The 12246-nt window shown below is 38.6% G+C and overlaps 1 protein-coding gene across 21 annotated transcripts in view; it reads right to left on the reverse strand.

The window, feature by feature from the left end:
- Positions 1-12246, reverse strand: part of col13a1 (collagen, type XIII, alpha 1) — a 111326-nt gene that overhangs the window by 8418 nt on the left and 90662 nt on the right. For 17 of the 21 annotated variants that reach the window (XM_046400946.1, XM_046400953.1, XM_046400945.1 and 14 more), the window contains 9 exons: positions 10527-10598; positions 10308-10349; positions 10145-10195; positions 9102-9128; positions 8885-8971; positions 7311-7346; positions 6260-6313; positions 6109-6162; positions 4897-4932 (listed from right to left, as the gene is read on the reverse strand). In XM_046400946.1, coding sequence (XP_046256902.1) covers positions 4897-4932; positions 6109-6162; positions 6260-6313; positions 7311-7346; positions 8885-8971; positions 9102-9128; positions 10145-10195; positions 10308-10349; positions 10527-10598 — 459 coding nt within the window. The remainder of the gene's footprint in view (positions 1-4896; positions 4933-6108; positions 6163-6259; positions 6314-7310; positions 7347-8884; positions 8972-9101; positions 9129-10144; positions 10196-10307; positions 10350-10526; positions 10599-12246) is intronic. The other 4 variants (XM_046400963.1, XM_046400965.1, XM_046400958.1 and 1 more) reach the window with 3 other exon arrangements.

The following is a 12246-nucleotide window of genomic DNA, read 5'->3' on the forward strand; positions in this document are numbered from 1 at the left end:
GCCACTCACAGACTGGGATTGTTACAAAATATTCTTTTACTCTTACCAAAAAGGTCTATCTCTGTAGATAAACAAACAAACAAAATACCCCAAAAAACAGTTGTAGTGAAAATAGCTCTCCCGGTCAGAGCTGCCCCGAAGAACTACATTGCACCTGTGCTGCTGCTACCATCTGTGTCGCCGCTGCCAACTAGACCAATTTCAAGACTTTTGGTACAAAATGAATCATCTGCAATGCAGATATAGGTTCCAGCTTTAAAAACATTGTAATTCCTCTTAAACCAAGTAGTTTTGGGTCTAAAACTAAGTGGGTTTTAACCATGGTGGTTAACAATGATTTGTATAATTTAGAAAGGCACACTGTCTTCCTGCTGATAGGGGCATCAAATGATGTTAGTATGGTCTGTTTATTGGTAATGAGGAGATATTGTCTTTTTATTGAATGAAAAGATCACGTCTTTGAACTTTCTCTCTGCACTACCTCACTTTTGTACTACCTCAGAACCATATTTATTTTACTTATTTTATTTTGTTTTACCTTATTCGATTTTATTTTATTCTATTATTATATGTTCCTACGTTCTATGCATGCACCAATCACCAACACAAATTCCTAGTAATGTGAAACCTCTTCACTTACATGGTACTGAAGACAATTCTGATTCTGATTCTGAGTCAGACGGTGTGCTTGATAGAACTGTATGCATTTTACAGGGTAAAACCGGATTAGTGCTAAATCAGAGCATTAATAGAACACCTGCTCACCAAGAAAACCGTAGGGGTTCAGGAATTATAACATTATGTATAGAGAATAAAACATGATAAGAACAATAATAGGCTGCTTGACTGCAATCTTCTCCCAGTGCTGCCTTAGCATCACGCAACCAAAATCTCATGTTTTTTTTTTTTTCCATTTTCTTCAGGTTTAAGGCTTCTGACTCAAATGGCTGCCATTCTTTTGTTTTAGTCTTGGTTGCTGTGTGGAACCTCATTTAAATAGCATATATTTTGACAGTGCTGGGAGAGCACTGCATGCCAAATTGGGTCAGGGGGTCAGGTGTTGGAAGGAGTACATGAAAGCTTGCAAGGAAGAGGTACTGTTAAATAGGAGTATGGGGAAGTAAAGAGGAGGTGTAAGAAGAGGAGGATTAACCCAGGACTACATTAGAATGCAGGAGGAAGAGGAGGAGCAGGAGGCCAAGGTTTGTGAGAGGGAGAGAGGGCAACCCCGGCAATAAAAAGAGCCACGGGCCACAGAGCAAGGTGGAGGGAAGTAAAAGGGGATAGGAAGACCTGCGGAAACAAAGGAAGACAGGACAAAGAGTAAAAATACCAACACTATCCCATAGCTTTGTCTTCAACACCTTCAACTGGACGGACATATTCAAGTCTGTTTGTCAGACATGTCTTCATTCGTAACTATACATTGAAATTACAGCTTAATTTGAGGCCAGTTGAATGTGCTGAGTGAGCTTATGAAATGTGAAAACTTGAAAGATGGGAGTGTAAATATTAAAACAGTCACAGGTTAATGGGAAGGAGACAGAAACATTCTCTTAGAGGAAGGGTATGTGAACACAGAGATTCTCTGATACAATGCAATGTGATGATGAAATACAGTTTTCTCACAGTATCATTTTACAAGGCTGTTTTGATTTTCAGTGCCAACTAAAGGAAATGTTAACTATTTTGGGAAATGAATAGTTTGCTTTCTTTCTGAAAGTAAGACGATGGGTATCAGTCCCATTTTTGTGTGTAAAGTACATAACTGGAGTCAGGATGCGATTAGCCTAGCTTCACACAAAGAGAGTGGAAGCATGGGGAAACAGCTAGCCCGGTTCTATCCAATATTAAAAAAAAGAACAGTTTATCCATCTGTGCAGTACTTCTGTACCGCATCTCCAGCTAAAGAATGGGTCGCCAAATACAGTATGGTCAGTAAGCTAAGGTTTGGTCTCAGTATACAACTGAATTTTCTATTTCCTATTTCAATTTTTAATTCAATTTATTTTTTATTTTTTTATATAGCACCTTATACAATCAAAATTGTCTCTAGGTGCTTTACAGAGCCCCATAGCCTGAACCCCCGAGCAAGCAGACAGTGGCAAGGAAAAACTCTTTTATCCCCCATGGGGATGAATAAAGTATTTATCTCCTATGAACTGTAACTAATACATTTCAGCTGTCGTAGCCTCATGGATTAAACAAATGAGCAAAAATGTACAGTCTATGTACAGTCTGCAGTCTATGTCCAGTATTTTCACCTTTAAAGCTAATAGTTGAACATCTTAGCAAACAGTATCCTGACTTGTCACTGACTTAGTCTGCTGTTTGGTGCTGTGTACAGTGGCTTTAGCCTTAGACAGCTTCCTGCTGCTGCTGCATGATAGGGGAGACAATGAACGAAGTAGTAAAGACATTTTAGATGTAAAACCCTGGAGAAGTGAGGGGAATTGAAGAGTTGGTGATAACTCTCTCTGGAGCAATAATTTTCACCTCTTATATATACTGATTTGATGTATTTTAATAAAAATAATGATTATAGCTTTTTAAACACAGAGAGATGAGACTGATATCCATCCTTCAATTTCAAGTCTTAGGTGAATCTGCATCCTGATGTCACATAAAAGATAATAACATTTGAGTAGTCCTTGATGCAAACACAAATGTCAGTTATCAACATCAACACGTATTTCCTTTGATAACAAAACATCGTGTCTGAACAAAGACATCTTGACGTGAATTATTCAGGATTATTCAAAAAAAAAAGAAGAAAAACAAAGCAAACTATCTGACTCATTTCACTTTCTTTTCATGCATGATATCAAAGAGAAAATTCGTTTTACTGAAATTCAGCTCTTTTATTCTCATCTCCTCCTTAAGAGCGTCTTTGAAGTGAACTCTGCTCAGGTTGCCAATTATGGAAACAAGACAGCTGTAACAGTAATAGAGGTTAAATAATGTTGTGGATGAAAAAACAGCCTGGCTTGCTGTATAATTCAAGAAAATTCAAAAAGTGTTTAATTCAGTTTCTGACATTAATGAGTAAAAGCACTGAAGTGACCTGATCTAACATGTAATGTGTATCCATTAGTCAGAGTCATGTCCCTTTGGATGTGGAGCTTAGCTCCTTCCAAACCTTAACAAACAAACAAAACATGCTTCACAAATGCCCTCTGATTCACTTACAAACAGGTGTGTTATCCACATGTATTCAGTGTGAACAAGCTAATGCATGTTGTTTGGCAAATATAAAACCTACCTATCAAACACGTCACTGTCATATGTCAATACATTGTACTTCACAAAAAAATACAGCACATCTTGCAAACACAAAAAAATAAATTCTACAAAGACAAAAAAAAACTCCTGTGACTTTGGCTCAGTCTTTCCACCACATTTCCCAGGTTCAGGTTTTCCTTACACAGCCCTGCGATTGACTGGCGACCAGTCCAGGGTGTGTATCCCACCTCTCGCCCATTGTCAGATGGGATAGGCACTAGCCCTCCGACGGATAAGCAGTATAGAACATGGATGGATGGATGATCTTCCTTACCAATATCCTGAATATCACCCTCCACAACAGCAGATGGCGCTATGAGTCAATTTAAACAGGCCAGGAGGCAACATTTATTCACAGGACACCAGCAGAAATGGCTTAGCCAGGCTGAGTTGCTGCTGTAATTTTGACTGTAGGACTGCCATGTGTCACTTTATTATCCTTGTGTGGTGTTTCAAAGTAATAAACACCAACAGTGATGAGAACCTTGTTTCAATTATAACTTAAAATAATAATAATAAAAAAAAAAAATTAGCACAACATTTTTGCAGAGGTAAATCCATCCATCCATTTTCTATACCGCTTATCCGTCAGGGTCGCGGGGGAGCTGGAGCCTATCCCAGCTGACTACGGGCGAGAGATGGGGTTCACCCTGGACTGGTCGCCAGTCAATCACAGGGCCAACACACAAAGACAGACAGCCACACACTCTCACACTCACACCTAGGGGCAATTTAGAGTAGCCAATTAACCTAAAACCTAATGTGCATGTTTTTGGGATTGTGGGAGGAAGGTAGAGTACCTGGAGAAAACCAACTCAGGCACATTATGCAAACTCTACACAAAGCAGGATTCAAACCTGGAACCTTCTTGCTGTGAGGTTCCTGTGCTAACCACTGCACCACCATGCCACCTCGAGCAGAGGTGAATGACAAATATTAATCCTATATGCTGTCTATGCTGCTTGTAACTGAGAGTCAGCACCTGTTAAGTAGTTTTACATAAATTGTTCTGGCCTTACTGTTTTAAAAACCCAATAATGTTGTGGGTCTACACACAATAGTTAAGTTGCAATATTTTTTAAGGCAAGAAAGTAGCCATTTTGATTCCCAACATGTATTCAGTTTATCCACGACTGCTATTTGAGAACTTGTGCATCTGTCGGGGCACAGCCTAATTCCACATTGCTGCTTGTGTTATGTAAATATGTGCTACCTCTTGAGTGTGCTGAATCTCCCACCACATTTAAACGGACTCATAGCGCCACCTGCTGTTATGTAGGGCAAAGTATTCAGGACATTTGTGAGATAATAGGACATAAGGACAATGGAAAGATGCCAAAAGTTAGGTGGTATTCTTTGTCTTTGGAGGACAGATTTTTTGTGTTTTTAAGATGTAACATGTTGAGTGTTGGGTGATTTACCTTTTATATATGAAAATGAAAATGCCTTAGTTTGTTAACGGTGTTTATTATTTGCAAAGCATATTGTGTTTATTGGTAATAGGGTAATTGTGAAACATGTTTTGTTTGTTTGCTGATTTTTTTTTGCCAGAAATAGCTCCATATTGGCTCTACTGTCTTTACACCCAGCAAAACATTATTAGTAGTATCTTACCCGGTTCCCTTTGAGTCCTTGTGGTCCTACTATACCCTGCAAAAAGAAATGAGAAATAACATCAATAGATGTGCATACTTATCTCAGTTTGGAAAACACTTTTGTTTGCCTTTTTAGCACTCTGCCAAAAATGCAATGCCATAATTTATTTAAATGAGGCAGAAAAGTATAGGTTAGTCCAGAATAAAAGTTGAACCTGGCTCAACTTTTTTGCAATGCAATGCTACATCAGCAACAACCTACACTGGCCTGTCAAATATGCGCAAGAACACAATCTTGGTACATAACTTTGTGATGTATTACTTTTTACCTGCACTACTGTACTACTGTTTACCTCACAATTGTCGGACTCGGGATGAAAACATTAGTTAGTTTTTTCAAATATGTGTAGTAAAAGATATTTTATGTATATGTACACATATATATTCAGCGCAGTGTGTTCCCCATACATTAATGATGGTCCCAAATTTCTAAATTTGCTCAGTATTCAACAGTGGTAAACAAGCTAACTTGACTTTTAAATCAATCTGCAGTTTTACATTATGCAGAGCTATAAAAAGAACAAATAAAATATTTTCAAAGTGTTATGTGGTGAATCAGTTTGGGTAGGCAATCCAAGAATTCAACAAAGAGAAAGCACTCGGCCATGACTACACAGCATCTCAAAAGTCCTTGCAGTGTGACTTTTATGTCATGTGACATTGTAGCGTAGGGCCTATATATAGTATACATATATTACTATACTGAAATACAGCCTAAAGCCATGGTCATGAGTCGTCTGTTTTGAATTGTTGTTAGACTTAAAGAATGTGTGTCTTATCTAATGTAAACCTGTCAGACAGCAGATACGAGCAGGGAGTTGTGATATGAACACGAGTGGTGTTGTGATGGACAATGAATGATAACCAACGCTGAGTTCAGCTCATGTTTACCAACAACAAAAGGCTTCAAATTTTTAAATCACACAAACATAAACATAAATTTCAAATTTTCATTTCTACTTCATTTTGATATAGAGTTAATTCAATGATACAGGATTAGGGCAACTCTGCAGTCTCCAGCTGAACCGGTGTTGTTATCAGCCTTCCATTGAGTCCGACTGTCAGAGTTCTCGTAAAATGTCTTCCACTGTTACAAACATGCTGCTTTCAGTGAGCTAAACAGTAAATCTTCCTGTTGTGATGGATATTTCAAATGAATTTACAGACTTACAGGGATGCCTTGAGGCCCAGTTGGTCCTGGTAATCCTGCATCTCCCTTTTCACCCTGTAGTGATGAGACAAAATTGTATATGTGTATATCCTCTCAATATTATATATTTATTTAATAATAACCACAGAACCACACAAATACAGATATTCACCCTTTCTCCCTTTGGTCCTGCTGGCCCTGGCACACCTGCTGGTCCTATTAGACCCTTAAAAACAGAAAAGGAAAAATAAATACCTGTTAGCAGAGAAAAACAGAAGTGCACTACAGAAGACATCATCAATAAATGCTTACATCAGCAAGCCTACTGGCATAGATGTCACATAAGATAATGGCATGGGCCATTTAGACCACATTTTACCAATCTGGAGTGACAGAAAAAGGTTAGGACATTTTTTTTTGTCCTTAAAGCTTCAGCATTAACACAGCAAGCTTGTAGAACTATTGTCCAGACCGTTAAAAAGGAGGGAAAATAAAATGTCATCAGCTGCAGTTCTCTGTCTGAAGAGCAGTCAGGATTGGATAGGAAAACCTTGCATCTCAGGCATATCCAGTATGTACAACGCTGTATGGAGTGCAGCGGTCCAAATCCACTGTATAACATTTCAACATGCAGCATGGGCATCCCTTCATGCTCTGTTCGGATACATCTTAGCAATGGTAACTGCAGCCCACTGCTGAAACAGGATAATGAGGCAAGAAACTGCTGAGGCAGGATTGAGGACTGAGGGTTTATACTGTTATGGTGTCAGTATTGCATTGTTTTCTTGTAACCCCAAATTGGTTATGTCATTAACCTAATTTGAGGTGACAAAATGGTGCCTCAAGTCTAAACACTAATATAAGGCCGGTACTGAAATAAAGCTGGCAGTCTCCAGCAATGTAAAAGAAAGGCAAAAGACTGATTGAACGAAATTGATTTAAAGGAAAATTAAGGGTGATATATGCTATTTTTATATTATATTCTTTTTTCTGTCCACAAAAGTAGATTCTTCATGCCAGCACATCCTCAGAACCCAACCCTAAACAGTCCTGTCCTCACAGAGCTACTTTATGAAGGAGACAGGACAAGCATGGAAAGCAAGAAAGCAAGCAAACATGACAAGCAGACATCAAGCAAGCTGTAGCAGCGGGGTGGAGGAGGAGGAGGAAGAGGAGAAGGAGGAGAAGGGTGAGGGGACCAGAGCTGGACTTGCACCACTCACCACTGGACCCGGTCTGCCGTCTAACCCATGAGCCCCCTGTATAGCGTTGTATATAGTTAGAGAGCAGATGGTGGGAGGAAGTGGGGAAGGGGGTTGGGATGGGGAGGTGGGGGTTGAGTGAAGCTGTGACTCAAGTGACTTCAAAAACATATTCAGATGATGACAAATGACAGGTGAAGGAAGTGGTGGAGGTCGAGGTAAAGTGAGTGATAGTAATTGTGAGTAACCTGTTCTTCTGGTAAAGGTGGATGGTGACATGTTGTTGCTCATGATAATAGTCTGTAGTTTGACTGTTTCCACATTCATTTTCATCATATAAAGTTTCATGGTATCAAGTTTGCAGACATGCTTGCATAGTGTATCACCTGTAGGCTGGTAGACATTATACAGCTTAACAGTCAGTCTAAGCCCAGAAATACCAAACATCGTCTAACTTATTTTAAATACTCAATCGTTTCCTTAATCCTTTTAGCAAAGGTTACTCAAAGAGGAGGAAAAAGTGCTTTGTGTCAAAACAATTTTTAAGAAGTGTGCTGCAAAAACAAATGCTGCCAAGTCATATGAAACATGTTTACAACATAAAAGGGCTTTCTATGGCACATACTTGTGCACTTGTAATTAGGAAAATGCTAATGTTAAGTATATAACAAGTATCAGTAATAACATTAGAACTGTTAGCTCATTTTCCAACATCAATAAGGGCAAGTTATTGAAAGCATTCAATAATTTTTAGTCTTTCCCCAAATTTAATGATTCAAATAATTTTGCATGAACTATTATTGTTTACTATGAGTCATTACTACAGTTGATGGTTGAGCATTATGTGTGTTAATGTGTGTAGTCATAAAGCATTATGAATGCCCCCATAACACACCAAAAATACATACATACAAATACATAAAGTGTTACCACAATTTCACACAGTTTCAAATAGTTTCTGCATTTTCTTGTGTATTGCATCTGCAGTGTGTTTCTCTATTCATGTACGTGTTATCAAACTGGTATTTTTCTCTTCTACTGCATGAGTTTTGTGAAACTGCAACGAACTGAATGTTGATACTCTTCACAGCCACTCAGCTGGTTTAAGTGTGCACTTGCTCATTATTGCTCAAAATGAAACATTGTCGTGTTATCATTGTAACAACACAATATAGATATTCACAAAGATCAATCACACAAAAAGTTGAGTCACTGTGCAATTCATGATGTGACACATATCACTATCACATGAATATCTATGTGGCTCCGCTGAGTTAACCTAATTCTACAACCCTCAGTGCCTTGAAACTGTTTTAAAGCACAAGGAAGACACTCACAAATACACGATAACTGAGGTCAAAGCTTTCACATAAAGTAACTCTAAATAGTGTTGATAAATGATTTTATGATTAAACACTATGGGGTTTTAAGGCTAACTGGATAATGGTAACATTTTGTCACTGAAGTAGTGATATAATCCCTAAAATAATCAAGGTTGAGTTGGAAAACTTGGATAACAGGATCAAACACATATAGAAGACAGAAGATAAAGAATTGCGACACCTGCAAACAGACAGGATGTCTGGTAAACTTACAGGAAGTCCAAGATGGCCTCTATCTCCTTTGTCTCCCTTCTGACCTGTCGCTCCCTTTTCTCCTCTGATGCCTATGCCTGGTTCTCCCTGAGAGGTAGGGAAAGACAGAATCCCATCCTTACACTTTTATGCTTAGACTGGCTATGGTGTAGACCACATGTAAATGGAGACTTATTTCACAAAATGAGAATATTATTTAATGGAAGTAATATTTCACCTTAGGCCCTGAAGGTCCTTGAGATCCCTGGATGGAACAAAAACAGTGTGATTACTGACTGACTGACACAAATACAAAATTCTCGTGTTTACCCATCTCTATTGTTGGGGCTTCAGTTTTTCAGAATGACCATGTGGCATGGTCATTCAATCAATGATCAATCAATGCTTCACTAAAGTATGGAAGCAATTCAAAATTCAGGGCTTACGAAATAAACTGTAAGAAATCAGAAGTTCTGGAAACCAACACTGCCAAAAAAAAGGAAATCAGGGACTAAAATGTAGTAGAACACAATGAAATTAGCAACTACATTCTCAAGAACTCAAAACAATAATAATAATAACAAGTAATTAGTGGAGCCAAAATTATGATACTTCCAGATGAATGAGATACTGAAAATTCCACCTGCATGCTGTCTGAATGTTTAGCCTCTCCTCGTCACTTGTCCACACTTTGCCTCTTTCAGAAGAACGACTGGACCTCCTCTCATAACTGTGTTGGGAGGTTGCTTGTCTGACACTCTGCTATCATAAGGTGTGTCATTTAAAAATGTTTGATTCTCATGGGTCATTAAATTTAGAGATGTCACGCAGTACGCAGCATACCTCTGTCTAACTTTAACCTGAGCTGAGGCCTGAAAAGCCAAATTAATTGAAAACAGTTTGTGGTTGGGCACACTTTTGCATTTTGGTGTTAAATGTCATGTTACTGTCCCAGGTTGGAATCCCGGTCTGGGCCCTTCTATGTGGAGTTTGCATGTTCTCCCTGTGCCTGCGTGGGTTTTCTCCGGGTACTCCGGCTTCCTCCCACAATACCAAAAACATGCACATTAGGTTAATTAGGCTACTCTAAATTGCCCCTAGGTGTGAGTGTGAGAGTGTGTGGTTGTCTGTCTTTGTGTGTTGGCCCTGCGATTGACTGGCGACCAGTCCAGGGTGTACCCCGCCTCTCGCCCGTAGTCAGCTGGGATAGGCTCCAGCTCCCCCGCGACCCTGACGGATAAGCGGTATAGAAAATGGATGGATGGATGTCATGTTACTCACTGCTGGGCCAACTGGTCCTGGAGGTCCTGGAGGCCCTGGAGGACCATAGATCTAAACACAGGCACACACAATCACAAGCAAAAGGTTTCAAATCAGAAAATGTCCCTCACTGATAACTTACTAATAATCTAATTAGACCTGTGGGTTAATGGCTGAGCCTTACCATTTCTGACCTTCCTCCTTCTCCAGGTTCACCTTTAGGACCCTGTGACAATAGATGGTAAAGACACAAAACTGAAATATATTCCTTTGGCAAGTCAGTTATTGAGTGAAAAATAAAGCAACATTTTTTCACACAGCACTCAAAGAATTCATCTGTTCCCTTTTGCCAGGTTAGACACTGCATTTGGAAAGATGCAGCCTGAGGGGCGTCCTTGCGTACCATTGCACCAGGTAATCCAATAGGCCCAGGGGCCCCTGTAGCCCCTTTCTCACCCGTAGGGCCATCTAAACCCTACAGAACAAGGAAGGGGAAATAGACATCACAATAACAGCGGAGGGTTTCAATTTAGGGACTAAAAAGTATATGTCAGAATCCAAGCATAAATGACAAATGACAAAGTTTTGTTTTTATCCAATCTTTGTATTCATTACCCAACTTCATATTTTATTTACATCAATCATGAAAAATGTCAGATTTTTGCCTTTCTTTGTCAGCAATATGCTGTTGAAGCACTCCGTGTTGAGCCTTAATTTTTACCTGCACCCTGTGGTTTTTTTAAGGCCCATTCCCTATGGTTCCATCACGTTCTTTCAAAGTGCATATTGTTATTACAGCTCACCAGGCTCTATCACAGAGGACTCACTGAGACGGATTCAACTGGAACATAATGTCTGGAACTTTTCCATCCTCGGTGGAGGACAGTAAATAAATAAATAATTTACCTTCTGTATCTGTTGTGCCAATAACGATGGTAAAGCCTAGTGTAATTTCATGATTACAACAAAATAAAAATGTATAATCAAAATAAGATATACAGGTAATGATTTCCAAAATTCACAACATGCTTTAGCCAGGAAGCTAGGAATTTGTTGGAGTGTTTTAAAAACTGCATTTTTACTGCAGTCACAAACTGCTCTCTGGTCTCCTGCACAGAAAGACAGATGCACACTATTAACAACACAATATTAACAGGGTGGTGCAGCAGCAAAAGCACCATAAATTATATTCATTAAAGAAAGATGATTTCATAAAAATAATATTAACTGATTTAATCCAATGGCTCGCATTACATAAACAAAATTGTTTTATTAAAGTTCAGAATTATTTTATAGGCTAAATGATATGACAACTACAAAGAATAACCAACTAGAACTTCTTAGTTTGTATAAGTCCAATGTGGTTCATGATTTATTTTCTTGAAGGAAAATGGTTAAAAAGTGTCCCCTTTCTGATATTTTTAATATTTTTTTTAAATTGAAAATTCTAGTGATCACAATGGCATGTTCTAGTTGTCCAGGATCTGTTGTCCAGACTGCTTTGTTGGAACGACTTGTATAATTAGGTAATACTTTTTTTTTTATTTTTGGACGTTAAGTTGTAATAGAGTAGTTTTATATCAATGATAGATCACTGAACATCCTCCTGCAGGCTCACTCACATATTTCCACAAAGCAGCAAGTGGGAGAGGTCCATGAAACATAACATATGACATATTGTCTCCAAATGTTACTTCAACATTGTCCAATGCAAATACATGATGAGACCATATGGGAATTGCCTCAAAAGACATTTCTTAGAATATAAATTCGAGCTTCTAACTGATTTTTAGACAAGACAGTTTCATTACTATTATAAACCACATGGTGCAAGTACATAGCTTTCAATAACTGACAGCTGTATTTTGTATGTTTTCATTTCAAATACAAAAACAAATAAAACAATTGACCTTTTGGCATCAGGTGCAGTTACGATACCCTACAGGCTTGCTTTTTTATTTGAAGTGCTTTCTATACTACAGCTCGGAGTCTTTTGAAAAAAGTGAACAAACAAACAAACAAACTAAGATGTACAATCAAGATGTCACCAAATAGCTCACTTAATAGGTCATAACTACCTGCCAAACATACAGATTCACAGGACTAATGATTTACTGCAGGCA

The sequence above is a fragment of the Scatophagus argus genome, chromosome 10, assembly GCF_020382885.2.
Source record: "Scatophagus argus isolate fScaArg1 chromosome 10, fScaArg1.pri, whole genome shotgun sequence".
Taxonomy (NCBI): Eukaryota; Metazoa; Chordata; class Actinopteri; family Scatophagidae; genus Scatophagus; species Scatophagus argus.